The following is a 26,787-nucleotide window of genomic DNA, read 5'->3' on the forward strand; positions in this document are numbered from 1 at the left end:
AGTGGCGGTAGATATAGGGGAGATGTCAGAGGTAAGTTCTTTATTCAGAGTGGTAGGGGCGTGGAATGCATTGCTGGAGAGGGTAGTGGAGTCAGCCTCATTAGGGGCATTTAAGCAGCTATTAGATAGGCATATGGATGATGAAATAAGATAGAGTTGGAGGCTAGATAGACGTTAGGATTAGGTAAAAGTTCGGTACAACATCATGGGCTGAAGGGCCTGTACTATTCTATATTCTGTGTTCTGTCTTCTATAGCAAGTTCCTTGGGTTTGTGGTGCATGCTGTTGCTGCCTGTGGTGGCTGCATTATAATGAGGTAAGATCTGCAGTTAATTTGGCTGACAACTAGTAATAATCCCTTTCATTGGTGTCTTGCCGCTGCCTAGCAAAAATCTCATCTAAACATCTGGAACTCTGTTGGAAAATGCTGATAGATGCTCCTGCTGTCAGAATAGGTCTTCCTGGACTTTTCAAGCAATGTGGGTAAAGTTCCCTCACCTGGCTCATTGGTTCAAATTTCTCACCATAGGCCATGTCTTTATTACTTCTAAGATTCTGCCTGTCTGTCTTATGGAGCATCTAACAACTTTGTCTGGAAACCTCACAAGATGTTTCTCTGTTCATTTTTCGATTATTTATAAAAAGTCTCATCACCCTAAGTTTCAATATAAATTCACTGTTTCAGCTTTAGAGAAGTGTTTCTTTAACCATCAACACAAGACTGATCCGAGAACTCAGAGAAGAGTCTCAGAGTTTTGATGTCTACTTGTTGTTATGTTTTCTTTTGGTTCGTTGGAAAAAGGCTTTAAATTAAAAATAAACTTGCTTAATTGCTGACTAATATTTAATACTACCATCTGATGGTCCTGAAAGCTTGGAGTGGAGACCCAGGATTATATCTTGTTCCGATTTAAAGACCGTCTCCTACCCCACTTGTTGCCAGCTAATCAGAGCAGCTCAATCTCAGCAGTCCCAAGCAGAATGGTGAGATATGTCATTGATCACGTTAATCTATGTGTTCGATGGTATTTGTGTGTCCTCCACTAGGGCTTCAACCAACCTTATCAAAAAGTTTTATTCTCGTTAGACCTTTGACAGCAGAGAACTTGCCTTGGGGGCCATTTGTATAATTCATTGGTGTGGTTGTTCCCAAAACAAGATAAAGACGTTCGTTGCAAACTTGTGGAAGTTGTTGCAAAAATGAGAGTAAACTATGAAAAAGAATGATAATAATGTTTGCCACTCAATAAAGATATTTTCATGCCAACATCAATGAGTGGTGACACTGAAATGTGTGCAATCTCAACTCGGCATTCCTTAATATGACCAATATGTAACCAATTAGCACGCTTCAAGGAAAAGCAGGCAGTAGTTCCTGCAATGTGGCTAGTGTTCCCTCACCCGGCTTGATGGCTCATTTGTTTAGTTTTCTGCAGTTGGTTAATGTAGTGGATAGTCACTGAAAACTTCACATGAGATTGCACGAGTTCTTTAATGGCTGAACATAAGTTTACACAAAAGAAGAAACAAACAAAGTATAGAAAACAGTTCGAAAGATCTTCAATAAAAGGATCAAAACAAAGGGCAAAATCTTATAGGGTTCCGAGCAACATGGGCTGTTGTGAGATGTGTGGTACAAACAGGTGACAAGCCTAGTAAGGCCAGTGTCGACATCGGGATCATCTTGCTACATCTTTTATGCTTTTCACAGGCTGTATGGTGAGATGCTGGCTAGGCAGTGGTGAGATGCCAGTTGATGGGAATTATTAAATGAATCGTTAATCGTGCAAATTGCCTAATTAATTTCAGTTTCCCATTATGCTAAACTAGCGAGATATCAGGAAAACTCAGCAAGGAAACCAGTGCATGTATCATAGAACATAGAACAGTACAGCACAGAACAGGCCCTTCAGCCCACAATGTTGTGCCGACCATTGATCCTCATGGATGCACCCTCAAATTTCTGTGACCATATGCATGTCCAGCAGTCTCTTAAATGACCCCAATGACCTTGCTTCCACAACTGCTGCTGGCAACGCATTCCATGCTCTCACAACTCTCTGCGTAAAGAACCTGCCTCTGACATCCCCTCTATACTTTCCACCAACCAGCTTAAAACTATGACCCCTCGTGCTAGCCATTTCTGCCCTGGGAAATAGTCTCTGGCTATCGACTCTATCTATGCCTCTCATTATCTTGTATACCTCAATTAGGTCCCCTCTCCTCCTCCTATCGATTGGATTCAGCTCACCACTTGCTCTGAATGACCTCTGTGTCGGAAACTAGGCATCAACGTCTTAGCATACTCCATGTGCACCTTGTACATGCGCCCCACATTCACAGACGTTGGCATCTGATATGTGCCAGCCTCTCAAGTACCCTTAAGGCTCATTTTCACCCTACTTACATGATGCTTCTGCACCTGAAAGCTAATTCACTGGCTGCACTATCATTATGATGCTGCAGCAAGGGTACTTTGTGTTCAAACACATGCATCACCTCAGGGACACAGTCTTGGACTAGTCTTTGCATGTCGACATAGCATTTACACAGTCTGACCCTACCCAGATATTCACAGCACCCTTGCTCAGCATTCCTTACCTTGACTTTTGGCACTTTACTCCCTCTGCCAGAGATACCAGGCTTGTATTACTGTGCTGTTTAGCACAGCCGCAAAGTTTGTCACAATTGACTGCAGGGCTCAGTCAACCTGAGTGGAGACTAGGGCGGTAAGTCAACAGCAGCCTCTGATACCACTCCAGAGATTATCCAGAGTCAGGATTCTCTTTGTGTAAGGTGTGTGAGGAGCCAAATGACACGCGGTACACCATGCCAAACTGACCCTTTCTGCCTTTGTGTAGGCTGTGTTCCTCCTGGAATGAGATGGGGCAGGTATTGTAGGGGATGTAAGCTTATGGCATAGCTTTTGCTTTGGTTCAGGTGGGGAAGTAACTCAACCGAGTCACCAGGCAGGGTTAGTGGTGTTAGTGGTTGGTGTGGCTGACAAATGGGGGAAGATGAGGCAGCAGTAAGAGTGGTAAAGCGTGAACCCTGGTGGTAGTGGGATACCGTAACAGAGATAAGATGGTAGTTCTTTGCTTGATAGAGTATTAAAGGACTTTTTTACAGTGCTGTACATTCCTGCAGACTGTTGAAGCTTCTTTGTCCCACGGGACAACTTAACATCCGACTGGCATGATATCATATCATGCCTCCACTCCTGGCCATGGAGAATGAGGAAGTGCTCCTTCCAGCAAGACCCTGCCTTCAAAGAAAAGCACCAATTTCCCCACCTGCCATCTCTGAGGCAAATGTCAGGAGCTGTTCAGGGCATCTCTGATTGACAGTGCTTCTCTGGGTGCATAATGGGTTTTTAAAGATGGAGCAGGTGCAAAGGAAGCTGGTGAATTCTGAGATATCTGCTCAGTGACGAGTTGTTCCAGAAATTAAAAATGAAAGTGGAGTATGGCAGGTAATTAGTAAAGTTTGTTTGGTTACATAGGACGAGAAAAGCTGCTAAGCCAAAAATCTTGATACAAATTAGATTTACATGTTTTTGGCTAAGATTCAACTCGGAGTTCCAGTCTGATTTCCAAAACCACTAGTTACAGAGAATCAATTACAGAGAAATATCATTCCCATCTCAACTTTTAAGTTCCTACTTAACTGACAAGCTACTGTTTTTACTTTGGACTGCTGAAAATGTTTTTTATGATTTCTTTTGAGTCTGTGGTGTGAACCTTTTCCAATTCTGATTGGTCAAAATTTTCTCAGTTCTAACAGTTCGAAGGTTCTAAACAAATGCTTCTGACGTGGAAGTTTCACAAAGCAGAAACCACTTCTGCCAAAATTACTGGTTGTCCTGAACAAAATTGAGTCACCTGTGAGTAGAGACTATTCTAACTCCTGAACTGAACTCAAAACTTATATAGGAATATGAGTAGGCTATTCAGCCCCTCAAGCCTACTCTGCCATTCAATAGAATCATGACTGATCTGGGACATAACTTTGTATGCCTGCCTTGGGTCCATATCCCTTGATACACTTCTGAATGAAAAAAAGTCTATCTCGGATTTAAATTTATCAATTGAATTAACATCAACCATTGTTTGAGGAAGAGAATTCCAAAACTCCACTACTCTTTGCATGGAGAAGTCCGTTATAACGTCTCTCCTGACTGGCCTGGACCTGTTTTTTAGATAAGACCTCTTTGATCTAGAATCTTCAAGCAGTGGAAATAGTTTGTTTACCCTGTCTTCCCTTGTAATATTCTGAAGACTAGCCTTCTAAATACTAGAGAACAAAAACCTAATGTATTTAATATATCCTCATAACTCTTGAAGTCCAGGAATCATCCTTGTAAGTCAGCACTGAACTGCCTGAAGGCCAAAACATCCTTCCTAATGTATGGTGCCCAGACCTGGATAGTCTGGGCTGTCTGCTTTTTCCTGGGAATAAGGCCTGACTTGTCCTCCTCCTCCATCACCACCCTCGCCAAGCTTGTCCTCACTCTAAACAATTTCTGTTTTAACTCCTCCAACTTTTTTCAGGTCAGAGGTGCCTCCATGGGTACCCACATGGACCTCAGTTATGCCTGTCTTTGTCGGGTATGTAGAACCACTGTTTCTCCAGTACGTCAATGACTTCATCGGTGCTGCTTCCCTCTCTCGTTTGGAATTGGGAAAATTCATAAATTTCATTTCCAGTTTCTACACTGTTCTTACCTTAACCTTGTCCATCTCCAACTCCTTCCCTCCCTTCCTCGACATCCTTGTTTCTATTTCTCAGGATAGGTTGGCCACCAATATCCTCTACAAACTCACCAACTCCCATAGTTAGCTTGATTAGATAACCTCGCACCCTGCTTCCTGTAAAGATGCTATTCTATTCTCTGAGTTCCTTCGACAAGAGGTCCTCCCAAATGTCTACCTTCTTCCTCAACTGAGGGTTCCCCACTGCTGGTTGACAGAGCACTCAACCATGTCCAATCTGCCGCAGTTCAGCCCTCACCCCCCCCCCCCCCCGCCTTCCCTGCAACAACAGCGATAATGTTCCCCTTATCCTCACCTACCAGTCCACCAGCATCCACATCAAAAGAATCATTAGCCGACATTTCTGCCACCTCTAGCAGGATGCCACCACAAATACATTTTCTCCTCCCCTCCCTTGTCAGCCCTTCACGGTGATTGTTCCCCTCTGAAACGCATTGGTACATTTTGCCACATTCTGCTTCTCTCCACACCCCCATTGCACCTTCCCATCCAATCATAGAAGGTATAACACCTGCCCATTTAGTTCCTCCCTTCTCACTATCCAAAATCTCAGACACACCTTCCAGGTAAACCAGCGCTTTACCTGCATTTCACTCAATCTCGCCTTTGTCTTCACCGCTCACAACGTGGTCTGGTCAACAGTAGGGAGATGAAGTGTAGATGGGCAACCATTTTGCAGAACAACTATGCACTGTCTGCAAAATGACCCTGAGTTTTTGGTTGTCTGTCATTTGAACACCACCATGTTCCCTGGCCAACATCTGTCTCGGGCTTGCTACAGTGCTGCAGCGCTGTTCAGCACAAGCTGGAAGAACAGCAAGTCATTTTCCACTTGGGAGCCCACAACCATCAGGACACGATCTTGAGTTCAATGATTTCGAAGCCCGAGCACCACCTTCCACGTCGTTACCCCAACCCCCACATACCAGGCCTTGTCATCACATGGGCTGCTACCACTAACAACCCATTGTCAGCCACTAACAATCCCCATTAGCAGCTGTTTTTTTCTCCCACACTGAACTTTACCCATTCCTTTGTCTGCTGAGTAGTTTTTCTCTTTCTCTAGGTCCCACCTCCACCTATTGCTTTCCCTTTCCTCGTCTGTGCACGCCTCAACCCCCTACCAAAGCCCCAATCGTTCTCTAGCTTGTATGCCAATCTTTTCCTAGTTATTGTCAGTTTGAAAAAGGATCACTGGACCCAACACATTAACTCTGCTTTCTCTCCACAGATCCAACCTGACCTGTTGAGTTTTTCTAACAACTTCTGATTTTGTTTCTGATTTACAGCATCCACAGTTCTTTAATTATTTTACTTAGTGATATTTTGGGGTAAATTGAAAAATTTTGCACGTATGTAAAACTATTCGAAGCATTTCAATGTTCTCATAGACATTAGTCTGTTCCTCCTTCTGGACTTCTAAGATATTAAAATCACATGTAGTGAAACAAGTATAGATGTCTAGAGAATCTAATTATGCACCTTTAGGAACAATATCTACACATTCTGGTAGAGTATAATTAGCTACCGGAATGCAGTAATTATTCTTTTGGGAACAAGTGCGTGTGTTTGAACCAGAAACCTCTTGTTCTGTTTTCTTCACCCTAATGCTTCACATTGTATAACTGTAATTTTGGTCCCTTTGCGTCAGTCCAACATTGACTAATATTAATAAATTAGAAATATAAGACATATGCAACCACAACCTATAGACATCCACAGAAATACTACAGTGTTAACTTATCAATGTTCTGTTGACTTATCAGAAGTCACAAATCTGACAACTGGAATTGAATAATGCAGTTAAATTACTGTTATTCCACTTGTTTTTCAGAAAGAATTTTAATTTTCCTTCCAAAATTTTAACTTCTCTCTGGAGTCTTGATTTATGTTAGAGTTAAGTAGCTATGCTCAAATATGAGACCAGGAAGCCTGAAAAAAGCAAAGACCATGTATCAGCCAAATCCAAAGGAAGCATTTCCCCAAACTAATCATTGATATTTAATAATTCTCAAAATGGTTTCAACCAGTGTATTCATTTTGAGCATATTTAGTCAGACTTATACACTAATACATTGTGAAATATTTTTTAGGTTAGAAATGCGAACCGAGTAAGCATGTTTCAAATTGGTGCATGTTCAAGTTAATTTAGCTGAGTCTTTTGGAATGTTGGCCTCGCTTCCCTTTATAGATAAAAATTTTGTGTAAGTTTGATAAGCTTGATCTGAAGTACCTGAGATCCATCTTGCACATTAAAAAACATGGCAAAATTTTGAACAGCAAGATCCTGCACATTGCAAAGAACACCAGGATTATGCCATGTTAATGAGTGTTTCTCAAAGAAGTAAAAAGAGTAAGAACAATGCTGCACTGTGAACTGGAACAAATGTGAAATGTGGCAGTGAAATTTCTACACCCAGAAAGTGGTGAGCATGTGGAATTGTCTGCCAGAGAAAGCAAAAACAAGAGGCCAAAACTTTGAATCTTCTCAAGAAGGGGTTATATACAGTTCTTGGAGATAAAAGGGATCAAAAGTATGCTTGGTGGAGGGTTGTTGGTGGGTGGAAGCAGGAAAAGTACTGAATTAGATGGTCAGTCTCAATCATGTTGAATGGTGGAGCAGGCTCACAGGGTTGAATGGTCCACTCCTGCTCATATTTGATATGAAAGTTGAAAGAGCATGCTTGAACGCATCCCTATCCTCTGTGTACCTGTTTTGACTGCTGAGTAGCTTGCAACTGATCACATAAGCTTGCAAAAAATGCTTACAACTGTAATGTAAATAGCAGTAGTCTCTTGACTGCATCTGCACTGTCTCAGTCTGTGAGGCGCATAGAAAAGCTTGCGCCTCGAGTGGTTACAATTGCTGTCAATGTTGATTTTTTTTCTTGTTTTAAAAACTAATAACAGTCATAGTTTTTGAGTATAAATTGTTGGATTTGAGCCTTTCTTTTGTACCAAATGTCCATTTTGTAAATAGGCACTGATTTTCTGTGAATCCAAATGTTCTGCAAAACTGAAGAAGAGTCATACCGGACTTTTAACTTTAAATTCTATTTCTTTGGCCTCCAGATGCTGTTAGTCTGCTGAATTTCTCCAACCTTCTCAGTTTGTTTCAGATTTCCAGTTTCAGCATATATTTTGTTTTTATTATTTATGCTTCCAAAGGCAGTTGTGCCTAGTGAACAGGAAGGAATCCAGTTTTTAATTTTTCCCTCCTCAGCATTGAGGCCCAGTGGTCTTTCTCTTTCTACCTCGTTCACCAATTTCATCAAAGAATCAAAAGTAGAGCCATATGATGCTATTGTACTGAATAATACAGAATCCCATAAAATTGTTGTTCTATGTGTATAATCAAAAATCTGATTTCTTTTGCAGTAACAGGGTGAAAAAGGTTTGTAATTTCATTCCTCAGTTTGTTCCTTTTCTTCTCATGGTAGTTCATGGCCCGCTACTTAGTAGAATGTAGCTTCTCAGTTACATAACAACACAGACATTGTGTTCTTCCTTCTGCTCTCCAACTGACTAGAGTCTTCTAAAATTACAAAAAATCACAATAATGCTTTGCATGTTTTTATCCAAAATTACCATGTTTTCTATAGTTTTCACTCACATCTAAATAGTATATAGTATGCTATTTAGTAAAGAAAGAGCATGCCATAATTTGACAAGAACAATTTCTTCTGAGTATTAGTGGTACAGTTACTACAGGTTGGGCATAAACAAAAGTTTTCCCAACTCAAGACAGAATTTTATGGGTAAAATGCTTGTGGAGAATGCTCTAGTTGGGATTTCTGCCTCTCATTCAGAGGAAGCCCCAGCACAGGGACCTAGCAGCTGATCAGTCCAACTGGCAACTGCATGGTCCCAATAACGTCATCTTGAGTGATGTCCGTTGCTAAGATCGTAAAGTATCCCAGCAGTCTTAAGTACTAGAAACCCCAGCAATGGGTTTCTATAGGGTCTTGCAGCAGTGGGTAGAAGGGAGGCCCAGATGAGGTGGTGGTCAAGATGATGAAGCCAAGCAGGGAGGGAAGACCAGGAGGCAGACAAATCTTGGAGCCAAGCCCAAACTCTACCTTCCATTTCCTATTCCCAACCCCAGTGGTTGAGATGTGTTGGGTTTCATGTTTGAACACTTTAATCAGGCCAGGAAGTTATAGCCAGATGTAAAGTAGTTCTTAAGATCTCATTTGACAAGTGGGTCACTTCCCTCGGAGTCATCACTTTCTCCTGCTCTTGCTGTCTGACCTTCCCCCACCATTTACAATTGCAGGCAATTTGGCAAGGGATCCTGTCAGTAATATCAAAATACTTGATAGAAGTAGTGACTTATGCTGCTGATGTCAGTGGCAATTTTTTTTTGTTGTTTGTAGACAACTGTCCTAGTGGTTGGCTATTACTTCAACAAGTAAACAAAGAGAAAATAACAAAAACCTTTTGGCAGTTTGATTTTTTTTAGGCATTTGTAAACTCAGTAAGTTCTCCATATCCATAAAAAGCAAAAGTTTATGTTCATTAATTTCTGTGATATAACTTTTATAAACAGTATGCTGCATATAAAATAGCAACAAATAACAAATACACTCCAAGCGTACAAACACCTAATTATTTACTGCAGTTTTTCTTGAATTGAAATAACTTGGAAAATTTTGAGTTAATAGAAGAAGGAGCCAAGTAACTACCGATCTAGAGAATCCACCAAAAAGAATAATTCGCTTTGAATTTACCTTGGGACTTAATTTAGTTGTATGCTTGAGTTTGAACGGTCTGTGTAACCATGGGGGTTAGCACATGATCATTGAATTTCTGCTTAAGGCCATGCATAATCAATGCCTTGGGTTATCCCTTAGTACAGAAAAATAAATGAAGCCTTCAGTTTAAAACTCTGATTTTAGGAATTAGTAACTACTTATTTTGAACATGCTAGAAACGCTGGGATTGATTTCAGATAAGTAAAATGCAGAGAGAAGAACATTGTGAAATTAAAAAGTGGATTAAATAATTTCTGAATGGCAATCACTGTGTTGTCAGCAACTAATAACATACATACCAGATCCTATAAAACAAAACTGAGATCGGGGATTAATTTATCTGATTTTGGTGTTATTGTTTCACTGGGAATGTTGACCCAGATGCTAGGAGAAAACTTGTTCTTCTTTGAATTTTACCGTATGATATTTACATTCACTTGACCAGGAAACTGAACTTCATATGTCATCTGAAAGACAGCAGTTCTGACGTTGGAGCACTTCTTCACTTGGTTGGTGAAGTAAAAGTCAAGTCCTGGCATTAAACGCACAACTTTGTGACTCAGGCATGACTGCTACCAGCACTTAACAGAGGAAAATGGTTTGTTCTGTATGTGTGCAAGGAAAAGATTATTAAGATGTAAGCCTTCGCCTACTTACTATCTACAGTTAGAATTTGCACCTTGCATATTTTGTGCATGGCAGTCCAGAGAGAGCACTTATTTCCCAGATACAGCAAAGAGGGAAAAGTCAAAGACTGATTTAGTTGATCCACTGTCTGAACCAAGTGCCACAGATTTCTCTTAATTTCCCAAATTGGATGGGACTCTGTCTGTACCTGCAGTGGGATAGTATCGAAATTAGACTGGAGGTAATGTTCAGTTCTGATCTCTTATTTTCAGTTGCGTTCATTGGGGCATCCAAACAGAGGAGAAACCTAAAAGCCACTTACTGTATCAGAACTCTCTGCAAACCAACGCTAATCCAGAAAAACCCAAAAATGGAACTTGGCTACAAATAGGTATACAGCCCGTTGGCAGTTTGATCTGGAATCTTGGAGCTTTTGGCTGCTGCCTAGGTTTGCCTTCTGATGGGAGGGCCAAATGGAAAATTAACCTCGAAGCAATTTACTGCAAACGTGTCTGAGGAGATCACTAGGATATGACATATGTCGTTTGTATGTAACCATTCATTTTAAAAGACAAGAAAAACGTAAAACAATAGTACTAATGACTGAGACCTTTGTTTCTTTTCTTTTAAAGGCATCCTGAGCTTGCAGCTGTTTGCCAGAGTCTTAGTACATTAATCCTATATCCTGGACCTGAAGCAAAGAACCTAGAAGAACTTGAACTTGACTCATCACTGTCACCATATAATATTATTATCATCGATGGAACATGGAGCCAGGCCAAGGGAATGTTTTATGGAAATTCCCTTTTCCGCTTCCCGAAACAAGTACGTATTAGATTAGATTATCGCAGCAAGACATTGGTTCAGTATCTTTTAAAAATAAAGTGTATATTTGTTTCTCTGTATGATAAACCAGAGATCATGGCAGGGACTTGATAACTTGGCCTTTGTTGAGTTAACTGCCATTGACTGGGTTGGTAGTAGGGCATTAATCTTGGACATTGGACTTGGAAAAGGGAAAGTCAGCCATAGTTCTACCCATATTAAACTTTAAAGTTAGCCTTGATCAAAATTATCTCAAAGTAAACTAGGCAAATTCAGAAGTAATATCACAGTATGGCATACAACCTAAGATGAAAGAGTATATATCAGTGTGCAGAATTTCAATAAGTGAAACTTAATATGGATATTCCTTGGGCAGACAAACTGTACCCCAAACCAGGCACCATCTCAAGACACAAAGGTATAAAGGGTTTATCATTTACTGAGGCAAGGGAATAAATTTGTTTACTATATTTAACAGAAAGCAAAGAACAGAGGATGCTGGAAATCAGAAACAAAAACCAAAATTGCTGGAAAATGCAGCAGGTCTAGCAGAATTTATGGAGCGAAAGTGGAATTAACGTTTCAGGTCCAGTGATCCTTCTGAAGGTTGTCACTGAACCCAAAACATTAGCTCTGTTTTCTGTCCATAGATGCAACTAGACGTGTTGTGTTTGTGCAGCACTTTCTGTTTTGTTTGTTGTTAATGAAGTTGTTTGTTCAGAATGGTGAACAACTTCAGATTTTAATCACCTTTGACTTCGACACTTTTATTTGAAAACTTCCGAGAAAACGTTTTGAATATGCTTTGTTGCCATCAGGTTTTGTGAAGGGTCGTATTATTTTGTTTTGCTTACCTTTACATCATATGTATAATAAAGCTATTGTATACTGCAGATTTTTCGAAAAAGTTGCCATTTATATTGGAATTACCCAAAGTTAAGATGAAGCTAACGATTTTGAAACATTTGTTTCTTCTTTTTATCTATTTATGTCTTTCTTCCTCTTTATTTATGTCATATTTATGATAGATCTTCAAACATTGCAGCCAAAATTCTTCATACACTTTGTTAAAAAATGCTAGAGGGGACATTACACCACATTACAGGAAGTACATAATTGCTTTGGACAGAGTGAAAGAAGATTAACTAGGACGATGCCAGGGCTGGAGAATTGTAGGTACGAGGATGGATTGGAGAGGTTGGTGTTGTTCTCCTTGGAACATGGAAGGCTGAGGGGTGATATGTTTGAAAAATGCAAAATTGTGAGGGGCAGAGATAGAGTAAGCAAGAGGAATCTGCCTACCTTGGCAGAGAGTACAAAAACCAGGCATCATAGAACATGAAACATTACAGCGCAGCACAGGCCCTTCGGCCCTTGATGTTGCGCCGACCTGTGAAACCAATCTGAAGCCCATCTAACCTACACTATTCCATTATCATCCATATGTTTATCCAATGATCATTTAAATGCCCTTAAAGTTGGCGAGCCTACTACTGATGCAGGCAGGGCATTCCAAGCCCTTACTACTCTCTGAGTAAAGAACCTACCTCTTACATCTCTCCTATATCTAACACCTCTCATGTTAGCCATCACCATCCAAGGAAAATGGCTCTCACTGCCTACCCTGCCTAATCTTCTGATCATGTATGTTTCTATTAAGTCGCCTCTTAGCCTTCTTCTCTCTAACAAAAACAGCCTCAAGTCCCTCAGCCTTTCCTCTTAAGACCTTTCCTCCATATCAGAATACATCCTGGTAAATCTCCTCTGCACCCTTTCCAATGCTTCCACATCCGTCCTATAATGTGGCGACCAGAATTATACACAATACTCCAAGTGTGGCTGCACCAGAGTTTTGTCCAGCTGCAACATGACCTCATCACTCTAAAACTCAATCCCTCTACCAATAAAACCTAACACACCGTATGCCTTCTTAACAACCCTATCAACCTGGGTGGCAACTTTCAGGGATCTTTGCACGTGGACGCCAAGATCTCTGCTCATCCATACTACCAAGAATCTTACTATTCGCCCAGTACTCTGTATTCCTGTTACTCCTTCCAAAGTGAATCACCTCGCACTTTTCCGCATTAAACTCCATTTGCCACCTCTCAGCCCAGCTCTGCAGCTTATCTGTGTCCCTCTGCAACATCCTTCCGCACTATCCACAACTTCACCAACTTTAGTGTCATCCGCAAATTTACTAACCCATCCTTTTACGCCCTCGTCCAGGTCATTTATAAAAATGACAAACAGCAGTGGCCCCAAAACCGATCCGTGCTGTTCACCACTAGTAACAGAACTCCAGGATGAACATTTCTCATCAACCACCACCATCTGTCTTCTTCCAACTAGCCAATTTCTAACCCAAACCACTAAATCACCCTCAATACCATGACTCCGTATTTTATGCAATAGCCTATCTTGGGGAACATTATCAAACGCTTTACTGAAATCCATATACACTACATCAACCGTTTTACCCTCATCCACCTGTTTGGTCACCTTCTCAAAGAACTCAATAAGGTTTGTGAGGCACGACCTTCCCTTCACAAAACCGTGTTAACTATCCCTAATCAAGTTATTCCTTTCTAGATGATCATAAATCCTATCTCTTATAATCCTGTCCAACACTTTACCAACAACCAAAGTAAGGCTCACTGGTCTGTATTCAGGATAAGTGGCAGAAGGATTAGAATGGATGAAAGGAAAAACGTTTTTGTACAGAGGGTGTTGGGTGTCTGGAATTCGCTGCCTCAGTTGGTGGAGGCTAAGACCCTACAGTCTTTTTAAAAATAGCTGGGTCTGCAGCTAAAGTGCTGTAAGCTGCAGGACTGTGTACTTTTCCTGGTCAGACTGACAAACTGCAACTACAAAGCTGATAAAATAATTCCTTTTATTTAAAGCTTCTATCTCGCTGAGGAGGCTTCAAGACAAAGTTACATCCAACAAGTAGTTGTGAAGGCTCTGCTCATATTTTGACAGCTGTGACAATTTGCGTACAGCAGCTGAAATAATTCACAACAATAATAAAGTCTTAATGTTTCAAATATAATAATGTAAAACATTCTAAAAATGATAATTTCTTCATATCTGCAGATGATAATGGATCCTTTTTTAAAAATAGCCAAAGATCCAGATCAAAATATTTGCTTAAAAACTAATCAGTTCTTCCTTGAGCTACCCTCTATTGGTGCACCAGGTTTAGTTTACATCAGTTGAGATATCAGTTTACAAGTACATTGTACACAAATGGGGTGAAAACATTACTACTTCAGTGGTGGAGATAATGATTAAACATATCTCGGACAGTCTTAGAAGAGCTTTATGTATTTAGAAATGTGGAACAAAATTGATTTTTTTTTAAAAAATCCCGGAACATGCATAAGACAAAATAAAAGGATTCCTTTTAACCTGAAGAGAGAGAATATAAGCAATACCAATAATATGTTGTCTTGATGTCTGCCATAAATTGCTTATATTGTTCGTTAGGTTCAATCATCTTTTGCAATACTGTAACTGTGCCAAATTGGAGGCTTTTAAATGATGCTGTCAGGTTGTATTGCTTTATCACTTCATCAATTTAATGACAAGCAACTTGTTTAACATCACATGACAAACTGAACTCTTCACTTGAGCCAAAGTGGATTCTAAAGCTTTGGCCCATTTTATACTGTCATAAATATTTAATATGTGACCTAAGGGCTTTGCAGTATTGCAACTGCTCTGTGATGCAGATGATAGCTCTGTAACTGTCATCTTTAGCTTCAGTACATGAGCAAACTCACCATGTATCTTGTATGTAAAAATTGCTTTTCACTGAAACTGGTTCGATGATGAGGGATACCTATTAATTCTTATGCTATGCTTGGAGTTATTTTGAGCATTCTCCCAAATTGGTCATTTAAAACCTTTGATAAGTTTAGTCCAAGCTTTGAACCAAATTTCAATGACTAAAATTATTCAAAAGAGTGATATCTAGCAGATCAGACAGCAGCTATGGAGAGTGTAACGTTAAAAAACATTGGACCTGAAACATGGGTTTTAGTTTACCTCTCAGCAATGGGAAGCATAAGACAGACCATTCATAGATTTTGTGTTTCAAATTTCGCAAAGTGCATCTATTCATAAATTTTCATCCCAAGGAGGCAGAGGCTGGCTGATTTTAGGGGTTGCCGCTTCCCACAGCAGATCCAGGGTCATCACAAAATTGGGCATATGTAAAGGTGTGCAGATTAAATGGCCCATCTTCATTCACTGGGACGTAAGGCCAGTTCTGTTCACGTTTGTTTGATCCACAGTCCCTCTTCCTTTACTTGCCCATGTCTCTCCATGTCACGTCATTTCAAATTTTTGGCTCATGCTTCAATATGTTATTTTTATTGTTTGGAATTAAAATTTAACTATAGAAAATGTAAGAAACCTTCTGTACGTGGTGATTGAGGTCACTGTTCAGCATGGGCCTCCAGGGCCTGCACTGCCAATCACAAAATCAGAGGGAATGTAGATCTTGGACATCTCCACCTGTCAAAAGTTGGAGGTGGTGAAATTCATCATTATTTCCAATATGTCAGCCCAGTTTTCAACCAACTGAGGAAAACAACGTTTGACATCCAAAACCTCAAACTTGAGAGTAAGGGTATGATTTACCAGATAGTGGTAATCCCTGAACTTGTATATGCTTAGATGACTTGGGCAAACTACACCAGACAACCCAACATACTGCAAAAGTATCATCAACCATGCCTTAACTAGGTCCTTTAGGTTTCAGAACTGCAGGGCTCTGTGTGCAATGTTTGAATTCAAAATAAGATAAGTAAAACACTCAAGAATCTTGCATCTGAAATGACAATTGTTATCTTTTTGTTTCAGCTCTGATCTACTTTATCCTACTTCTGAAAATAAAAAAAACCTTGCGTTCATGTAGGTTGATTTCCTGATTCACTCATTATTTGATCTATGAATCTAATTCCTAAATTTTCCTGAGATTTCACATTCAGCACTTCCATGATAAGACTTTAAAAATACATGATATCAAATCACTGAGTTTGGTATTTCAACCATCACACAGGTCTTTGATTAAAATTAAAAGACAGTTGTTTTCTGCAGTTTTAGCAGCTTCGGATATAAAGTGCTATATTTGTTGCAAACTATTAGCTGTAGTATATATTGAAATTTCAATTTTAGTTTGTATTTCCATAGTGGTATTCATTACTTTTTATAATAAATTGCTTTCATTTTTATTGAAAGCCACACTCCTAGAATAATAGAATCCCTACGATGTGGAAGCAACCATTCGGCCCATTGGATCCACGTTGACTCTCCAAAGAGCATCCCTTTCAGACTCACCCCACCATCCTGCACCTTTAACCTGACATTTTCAATGGTTAACCTACCTATCCTTCACATCCCTAGAAACTATGGACAATCTAACATGGCCAATCCACCTAGCCTGCACATTTTTGGACTGTGGGAGGAAACCGGAGCACCTGGATGAAACGCACACAGGCACGGGGAGAACGTGCAAACTCCACACAGACAGTAACCAGACGGTGGAATTGAACTCGGGTCTCTGGTGCTGTGCAGCAGCAGTGTTAACCACTGAGCCATCGTGTTGCGCCCTTTGGAAAATTGTAAATTATGTAATCGTAGAATCACACAGTACAGAAAAGGCCTAACGACTATCAAGTCTGCACTGCCAAAAAGATTCTACTACTTACTCTAGTCTCACTTTACCACACGAGGGCCATAGCCTTCAATGTTATGGAACATTAAAGTGCTCATCCAAGTACTTAAAGGTTGCAAGGATTCCAACCTTGTCCCAGGCAGTGCATTCTAGACCCCCACGATCCTCGGTGAAATGATTTTTCCTCAAATGCCCTCTGACAGCTTCCTTTCATTTTAAAATTATGCCCACTTGTCATTGATCCTTCGACTAAAGGGAACAGCTTTGCCCCTCATAACTTTATCAGGTCAGCCCTCAACTTTCTCTGCGTCAAAGAAACTAGTTTGTACTTATCCAGCCTCTTCCCATAGCCGAAATGCTCCATCTCAGGTAAAATCCTGGTGAATTTTCTCTGAAACTCCTCCAGTGCAATCACATCCTTCCCCTAGTGTGATGACCAGAACTGCAAACACTACTCCAACTGTGACCTCCCAAAGTTATGTACAGCTCCAACATGACCTCCTTGCTGTTATAATCGATACCACAACTGATAAAGGCAAGCACCCCATATGTCTTCTTAACCATCCTCTTAATCTCTCCTGCCAGCTTTTAGAGATCTGAGGACAAGCAGCCCTAGATCTCTCTGTTCCTCTGAACTTCTGTAGTGTCCTGCCATTCACTGAGTACTCTGTGGTGTGTTGTTCCTTTGTCCAAAGCGCATCATCTCACATTTAGCAAGGTTAAATTCCAGCTGCCACTGATTTGCCCATCTGACCAATCTAGTTATATTCTCCTCTAACAAAACGCCCTCTTTCTCACTGTCAGCCGCCCAGCCAATCTTCCTGTCATCAGTAAACGTATTTACCATCCCCACCACATTCTCATCTACATCATTAATGAATATCACAAACAATACTGATTCCTGTGGAATGTCACTGCACACTGGGCTACAGTCACACAAACAGCCTTCTATCACTACCCTCATTTCCTGTCACTAAGCCAATTTTAGATCCAACTTTCTAAATTACCCTGGATTGCAAAAGATTTTGTCATCTTTGTCAGTTTACCATGTTGGGGCCATGTCAAAAGCCTTAGCTTCATCATGTATATTACATCAATTGCCCTACATTTATCCAAACTCAAAAAAATTCAAACTAGGTTTGTTTAGCGTTACATCCCAGTGATAAAGCCACACCAACTATCCCTGATCAAACTTTGCCTCTCTAAATAAAGATTAATTTTCTCCTTCACTGTTTTTTGCAATTGTTTCCCTGCCACTAATGTTAAACTCATTGGTCAATTGTGTGGTCGATCTCTACCACCCTTCTTATAAAGTGGAACCACATTAACTGTCCTCCAGTTCTTTGCACCTTCCTATGACCAGAAACAATTAAAAATTTTTGGTCAGGGCCCTGTAATTCTCTCCCTCATCCCCCACAACATCTGTCTAGGATACAAACTCATGAGGACCTGGGTATTTGTTCATTTTGGTATTGTAGGGGTTTTTTATGCATGCTATGCTTTTAAATATTAAAAATTTCTTCACTCAAATAGTGATAAATGTTGGTAGCTTGTATAGTTTGTAGCTTGATGGACCTCTTTCACCTGAGGCATTTCAGAGAAGTTGTTTAAAAAATGAATCTTAAATGGAACAGGGACACATGAATGCAAGTTGGAAAATGTACTTGCTTTTTCCCGATTAGCTAAGATAAAATTCCAGAAAGCCCAACAATTGATGTAAAAGGAATGAAGCTACTCGAGAATAATTTTTTAGGCTTAATTTAGCTTTTCCTGAATAAAAGTACGCCTACTTCATACAATTGAACAGGTTAATGGATCAGAAATGAGATTGTTACTCATTTGTACATGTTTTTTCACTTCTGGACATATTGGTTTAAGTAAAGCTTCCTGATTCTAGCAAACATGTAGGTCTTTGTATTTCCTTGGGAATACCAGCCTTCTCTTAAAGATCACGCATCAAAATGTATTCACCTTTAACCTTATTCCCAGAGGTGCAAATCAGAAACTTATTTACAATGTAGAAGTTTTTAGAAGAACTGTAGGGCTCTAGTTTAAAAATTTCAAAAACCATGACTATCTAATTTTCAAATTGAGACTGTGATTAAAAAGAACAATTTTCTGAAGTAACTAAGTGTGTTGAATTAGCAAAAGTAAGTGAATTTTGAACTCAACCTTGTCATTTTCAGGCATTTAGCATTTGACAGTTCAGCTTCGGCTGTGTGCTCATTCGAAATGGTTTATAATAAATTTGTTTCCTTGCTTCTCCTATCAATGCGACATCAGCCTAAAAGTTGCTATCTAGGAATTAGTGATGCTCACATCTATTGAATGTTAAATAATTTAGAAAATATATACAATTCATTTCTTCCTCTCCCTTCCTCGCTGACCCAATTTTCCACTCTTCAGTTAAATATTCTCCCACTGCTTTTACTCTTTCTATTAATAATTTAAGGAATTCTGCTGCATCAAAGATTCATGATGTTTCTGTCATTTTAAAATATATTCAGTTTCAGAATATGAACAACTTCAGGACTCTCTGAAGAACCAACATGTCTGTGCATTCTGCATCAAATATATTCTCTCAACATTGACCTGGTTGTCACAATATTTTAGTAAAAGCACTGTTTTATGCTCATGACTTTTTTATATGACAGAGAAAATGAAACGTTAAGCAATGCAGATTCTTTGCCTCCTTCTAATATTTCTGTTTGGTGGATGAAGAAATAAAAGTTACGTTGTATCCTTGTTCTTTAAATTCTGGGTTAGTTGTATTCGCTGTAATTATCTTTCTTCTTCAAATTTCTGCAGTTATTAACACTTTATTTCTCATTTTAATATCAAAATAAATTGCTGTTTGGAGCCTGATGAGGTCTTGGAGGAAGAGATATTGTTTGAAGCAAATATTTTGTTGTAATTAGCAATCCATTCAGCCATTTGTCAACCCAGATTTGTAAGTAGACCTGCAAATCAGTAGTTTAGTTTTTGATCCACAAAAACTAAGTTAGTTTTGAAGATAAATTATAATTAAGAATGGGAAGTTTTTCTTGGGGCTCTGCATGTTGAATAAGTATGGGATTCAATACCTGGCTGTTGGTGGACTTATATATTTTTTAAGGAGGAGGTGCTAAAATGTAGATCAATAGCTTTTGTGCCAGCAGATAATATTAAATTACCATGTGTGCCAATATTGCATCCTATCAATTTAAAGGCCTCAGGAAGTACATCTAGAAATGTTATTGTGAGATGTAAGGTCTTCATGCTTGTTCTTTTAGTAGCATTGCTATATATCCCACTAGCCAGCCCATATAATGTCTTATTTTATCAGCTCATTGTGATTGTTTTGAGAGAGATCTTTTAGCAGGCTAACTCTCTGTCAAACTAATTACACATTGGACTTCTATTTTAAAATTTGCTTTATGTCGATGTGCCAATGAAGCTGAAACAATTATGGTATGCAGGGCAAAGCTTTTAAGTTTAGTTTAATGTGTTATGTTGTTCCATGACATATATCCAGACACTGTTGGAACCCATTTAACTTGTTAAATCTGATCGGGAATACTCATTGATTTCCGGCAGATCACACGTGGCAGTTACTCCATTATTATCTGCCTCACTGCAATGAATAAAGTGGTTGCACACATAATAATGAACTGGAAATTAAGGAAATAAGTGAATGACCTTAGAAATAGACTCATAGAGCCATACAGCACGGAAACAGACCCTTTGGTCCAACCAGTCCATGCTGACCATAATCCCAATTAAACGAGCCCACCTGCTGGTGCTAGGCTCATATCCCTCCCATCATTCCTTATTCATGTGCTTAACCAAATGTCTTTTAAACTTTATGACAGTGCCCACATCTACCACTTCCTCTGGAAGTTCATTCCACACACAAACCACTCTTGAGTTTAAAAAAAAACTTGTCCCTCATGTTTTTTTTTAATCTTTCTGCTCTCACCTTAAAAATATGCCCCCCTGGCTTGAAATCCCCTGCCCTAGGGAAAAGACACCTACCATTCACCTTATCTATACTCTCATGATTTTATAAACTTCCATAAGTTCACCGCTCAACTTCCTGTGCTCCAATGAAAAAAGTCCAAGCCTATCCAGCCTCTCGTTATAACTCAGACCCTCCATTCCTGGCATCATCCTGGTAAATCTTTTCTGAGCCATCTCCAGCTTGATCATATCCATCCTACAACACGGGGACCAGACTGGACACAGTACACCTGAAGAAGCCTTATCAACGTCCTGTACAATGTCAAATGACATACCAACCCCTATGGTCAAAAGTCCGAGCAACAAAACCATGCAAACAAATAATCATGGCTCAGACATTTGACTGTTTGTTGCAGGACACCGTCACGTGTGTCACATTTTAGAATGCATCTTAACATTTCAGACAATGAACTCGTACATATTAGTATACAGTCATACAGCATGGAAACAGACTGTTTGGTTCAACTAGTCCACACCGACAATGTTCTGAAACAAATAAGATACAAAGTGTGCAGAAAAAAATAAATAGATAATTTGAATAACACTTGCCAGCTCCAAGCATCTGAAGAAGATTTCCACCTATGACAGTTGTGATAGTTATCCAAAATTCAGTTTTCTGTCAAAAGGTGATGGTGATAATGGTACAAAAATAAGACAATAAACCCGTCAAGTCTGCTCTGCAGTTTCATTATGGTTGATATGTATCTCAACTCCATTTTCCTGTCTTCTCCCTGTAACCCTTGATCCTTTTACTAATCAAGAACCTATGTAACTCTGTCATAAAGGCACTGAATGATTCCGCCTCCACCTGCTCTGTGGCAATGAGTTCCATAAAATAGCTGCCCTCTGCTTGAAGAAATTCCTCCTCATCTCAAGTTCCAAAGGGTCGTCCCTTCACTCTGAGGCTGTGCCCTCGAGTGCTAGTCTCTCTACTAGTGGATACACGCGCTCCACGTTCACTCGATATAGGCCACTCTGTATTCTGTAAGTTTTAATGAAATCCACCCTCATTCACCTAGTGTCCTGAACTACTGCTCATACAACAAGCCCTTCACCCCAGGATCATTCTGACTAGACATAGCCCACAAGACCAGCCTTACATAGCCTCAGCAGTACATCTCCGCTGCTGTATTTCTAGCCTTTTTGAAATGAATGCTAATATTACATTTGTTTTCCCAACTGCCAACTGAATCTTCTTGTTAACCTAAAAGAGTCCTGAATTAGGACACTAAAGTCCCTTTGTGCTTCAGGTTTCTGAAGCCTTTCCCCATTTAGAAAATAGCCTACTCCTCTATTCTTCCCGTGAAATTGCATAACCTCGTATTTTCCCACCTGTATTTCATCTGCCACATTTTTGCCCACTCTTCTAGCCTGGCTTGTCTTTATGTAGATAGACCAACACGAGGAAAGGTCACTTTGGATTTGGTGCTTGGCAATGATCCAGACCAAGTGTTAGACCTGTTGGTAGGAGAACATTTTGGAGGTAGAGGTCATAACTGTTACTTTTACAATAGTCATGGAAAAGGATAGGTACATACAGCAGGTAAGGTGGTGAAGGGTAATTATAATTCTGTTATGCAAGAACTGGATAACATGAAATGGGAACAGATGCTGTTAGGGAAGAGCACTACAAAAATGTGGAGATCGTTTAGGGAATGCATACTGCATGTGATCGATACATTTGTCATTAGCGGGCAGGGAAGATGCGGTCGAATGAGAGAATCTTGGTTTTTGAGAGAGGTCGAACGACTAGTTGAGAGGAAGAAGGATGCTTATATCAGGATTAGGAAGCGAGGAATTGAGAAAAGCCTCTGGAGGGATACAGGTTAGCCAGGAAGGAGCTGAAGAAATGGCTCAGGAGAGCTATAACGGGGCATGAGCAAACCTTGGCAGATAGGATCAAGGAAAACTTCAAGGCTTTTTACACGTACATAAAGAATAAGAGAATAACCAGAGTATGGGTAGGGCCAGTCAAGGATTGTAAAGGGAATTTGTGCACGGAGCCTAAAGAGATAGAAGAGGTCCTTAATGAATACTTTTCTTCAGTACTCACAACTGAGAGGGACCTAGTTGTAGAAAGGACAGTGTGAAACAGGTTGATAGGCTAGAGGAGGTGAATGTTAGTAAGGAAGACGTGCAAGGAATTTTGAGGAACTTGACGATAGATAAATCCCCCAGGCTAGATGGCATTTATCCAAGGATTCTATGGGAAGCATGGGAAGAGATTGCAGGGCCTTTGGCGATGATCATTTCATCCTCACTGTCCACAGGTATGAAGGTAGAGCAGTTGATGTGGTAATCATGGATTTAAGTAAGGCGTTTGATAAGGTTCCCCATGGTAGGTTCATACAGAAAGTAAGGAGGCATGGGATAGGGGGAAAATGGCAGATTGGATTCAAAATTGGCTGACCTTTAAAAGACAAAGGGTGATAGTGGATGGAAAATATTCAGCATGGTGCTCAGTTATGAGTGGTGTACCACAAGGATCTATTCTGGGTCCTCTTCTATTTGTGATTTTTGTAAATGATTTGGATGAAGGAGTGGAAGGGTGGATTAGTAAGTTTGCGGTCCATACAAAGGTGGGTCGAGTTATGGATAGTATGGAGGGCTGTTCTAGGTTACAAAGGAACATTGATAGAATGTTGGCTGGGCTGAGAAGCGGCAGATGGAGTTTAACCCTGAAAAGTGTGAGGTGATTTATTTTGGAAGGACAAATTTGAAAGCAGAATACAGGGTTAACAGAAAGATTCTTGATAGCTTGGAGGAGCAGAGGGATCTTGGAGTTCATGTCCACAGTTCTCTAAAAGCTGCCACCTTGTTGGATAAAGTTATTAAGAAGGCGTCTGGTGTGTTAACTTTCATTAATAGAGGGATTGAGTTCAAGAGCCATGAAGTTATGCTCCAGCCATACATAAGCCTGGTTCAGCCACATCTGGAGTATTATGTCCAGTTCTGGTCACCTCGTTACAGGAAAGATGTGGCACTGTTGGAAAAGGTGCAGAGGAGATTTACTAGGATGTTGTCTGGAATGGAGGGAAGGTCTCACAAGGAAAGGTTGAACAAGCTCGGGCTTTACTCTTTAGAACGATGAAGGATGAGAGGTGACATGATAGAGATGTACAAAATGATCAGAGGTATAGATAGAGTGTTCAGTCAGAGACTTTTTCCTAGGGTGGAGGTAGCTATTACAAGGGGACATAGTTTTAAAGTGAGTGGCGGTAGAAACAGGGGCGATGTCAGAGGTAGGTTCTTTTCTCAGAGAGTGGTGGGGCATGGAATGCATTGCCAGAGAGGGTAGTGGAGTTGGCCTCATTAGGGGCATTTAAGCAGCTATTATATAGGCATATGGATGATTGTATAAGGTAGGAGTGGAGGTTAGATAGACCTTAGGTTTAGGTTAATACTTCGGCACAACATCGTGGGCTAAAGGGTCTGTATTGTTCTGTGTCCTATGTTCTTTAGCCTCCTCATTTCCTCAACACTACTTGGCCGTCCACCTAGCATTTTGTCCTCTGCAAACTGAACAACAACGTCTTTAGAGATAGTAGGAACTGCAGATGCTGGAGAATCTGAGATAACAAGGTGTAGAGCTAGATGAACACAGCAGGCTGAGCTGCATTTCTGAAGAAGGGTCTAGCCCCGAAACGTCAGCCTTCCTGCTCTGATGCTGCTTGGCCTGCTGTGTTCATCCAGCTCTACATCTTGTTAACAACATCCTTTGTCCAAATCAATAATGTGTCATGTGAATAGCAGTTGTCCCAACACTGTGCGGAACTCCACTAGGCGCCAGCAGCCATCCTGAAAAAGACTCTGTTACCCCCTCTCTGCTTTCAGCCAATCCTGTATCCATGCCTGCATCTTGCCCCGAGCACCATAGGCTCTTATTAGCAGACTCCCATGCATCAGCTCATGAAAGGCCTTCTGGAAATCTAGATTGCATCCACTGGTTGTCCTTTGTTTAACTTGTTGTTTAAGAATTCTAGCAGACTTAAGTCATGTTGACTCAGCTCTGTTTTACCATTCACTTCCCAGTACTCCGCAATGCCATTCTAAATAACTGTTTCTAAAATTTTATTAATGTCTGTCATCAGACTAATTAGCCTGTAATTTTGCTTCTTCTGCCTCCCTACCTTCTTAAACAGAGGTGTTACAGTAGCCATTTTCCAGTTCTCTGGGCTTCAGTGATTCCTGGAATATCACCACCCATGCCTCTACAATCTCCTCAGCTATCTCCTTCAGAACTCTGGTGTCCAGGTGATTCATCCACCTTCAGACCTTCCAGCTTCCCCAGCACCTTCTCCTTAGTGACGGCCACTACACTCATCTTTGCCCTCAATTCTCTTGAAGTTCTGCTATGCTGCTGGTTTCTTCCACTGTGAAAACTGATTCAAAGCACCCATTCAGCTCTTCCACCATTTCTTTGTTCCCCATTACTACTCCTCCAGCCTCGCTCTCCAGTGGTCTAATGCCTATTCTTGCCTCTGTCTTACCTTTTATATTTCTAAAAAAACCTCTTGCATCTTTTATATTATTAGCTAGCTCACCCTCATATTTAATCTTTTCCCCCACTTTTTCTTTTCTAATTTATCCTCTGCTGGCTTCTAAAGGCTTCCTACAAGTCTGGCTTCTCACAAGTCATCACATTGTATGCTTTCCTTTTGCTTTGAAGCAGGAGACAGGCAATGGCCAAATGTTATTATTGCTGGACTGTTAATCCAGAAACCCAGATAATGTTCTGGGGATTTAACACAGCAGGCCAAGCAGCATCATAGGAGCACAAAAGCTGATGTTTCGGGCCTAGACCCTTCATCAGAAAAAAGTCCCTGACTTCCCTTTCCAGCCATGGTTGCCTCATCCTTCCCCCAAGTTTGTTTCTTACTTGGAATGAATTTCTGCTGTGCCCCTGGAATCGCCCCTGAAAACTCCAGCCATTGCTGCTCCACTGTCTTCTGTGCAATGCTCCCCTTCTAATCAACTCTGGCCTGCTTCCTCATGTCTTTGTAGTTACTTTTATTCAATTGTAATACGTCTGCTTCTACCTTCTCTCTGTCAAACTGCAGGGTGAATTCTATCATATTATCGTCACTGCTTCCTAGGTGTTCCATCACCTTAAGCTCCCTAATCAACTCTGTCTCATTACAAATCACTAAATCCAGAATCGTGGTCTATAAACTGCTGCCTTATGTATCTTTGCCAGTCAGTTCTCAACCTATTGGGTCTGTCGCAAGCCGCTCCAAAAGGAATCACATGAACATTCCACAAATTCCTCTTCGAGACCCACTCCCAACCTGATGTTCCCAGTCCACCCGCACGTTGATTTGGAAAAATATGTTGAGTTGGTGCCTGTTGAATTTGAGATGCTCCCATGGGTTCTGAAATGGTTGTATTTGCATATAAAGATGAATACATTTTGCTGGAACCATTTAGATTTGTTATCTAGTTTAAGATAACAAGGTGTAAAGCTGGACGAACACAGCAGGCCAAGCAACATCAGAGGAGCATGTAGGCTGACGTTTCGGGCCTAGCCCCTTCTTCTAGGCCTGAAACATCAGCCTTCCTGCTCCTCTGATGCTGTTTGGCTTGCTGTGTTTATCCAGCTCTACATCTTGTTATGTCAGGTTCTCCAGCATCTGCAGTTCCTACTATCTCTGTTATCTAGTTTATTGTTTTGTACATTCACAGCATATTTTTCCGTTTCAGTAATACTGGGCAAGTATTAGAAAGATTAACATACTTTTGGGCAGCGCGGTGGCCCAGTGGCCAGCACTGCTGCCTCACAGCATTAGGGACCTGGGTTCGATTCCACCCTCTGGTGACTGTCTGTGTGGAGTTTGCACATTCTCCCTGTGTCTGCACGGGTTTCCCCCAGATGCTCCAGTTTCCTCCCACAGTCTAAAGACGTGCAGGTTAGGTGGATTGGCCATCCTAAATTGCCTTGAGTGGTTGGGGATGTGTAGGTTAGATGGGTTATAGTGGGTTGTGTCTGGGTGGGATGCATCAAGGGTTGGTGTGGACTTGTTGGGTCAGGGACCCTGTTTCTACACTGTAGGGATTCTATGATCTATGATCCATGAACATGTTTGAGCCATGCTCCCTCCCTTATCAATAAGTTGTGGGATGAAAATTG

General features: G+C 40.6%; 1 protein-coding gene across 2 annotated transcripts in view; it reads left to right on the forward strand.

Annotated features, from left to right (window-relative positions):
- dtwd2 (DTW domain containing 2) overlaps positions 1–26,787 on the forward strand; it is a 119,910-nt gene that overhangs the window by 80,334 nt on the left and 12,789 nt on the right. For both annotated transcript variants that reach the window (XM_048528027.2, XM_059644681.1), the window contains exon 4: positions 10,786–10,978. In XM_048528027.2, coding sequence (XP_048383984.1) covers positions 10,786–10,978 — 193 coding nt within the window. The remainder of the gene's footprint in view (positions 1–10,785; positions 10,979–26,787) is intronic.

The sequence above is a fragment of the Stegostoma tigrinum genome, chromosome 3 (assembly GCF_030684315.1).
Source record: "Stegostoma tigrinum isolate sSteTig4 chromosome 3, sSteTig4.hap1, whole genome shotgun sequence".
Classification (NCBI taxonomy): domain Eukaryota; kingdom Metazoa; phylum Chordata; class Chondrichthyes; order Orectolobiformes; family Stegostomatidae; genus Stegostoma; species Stegostoma tigrinum.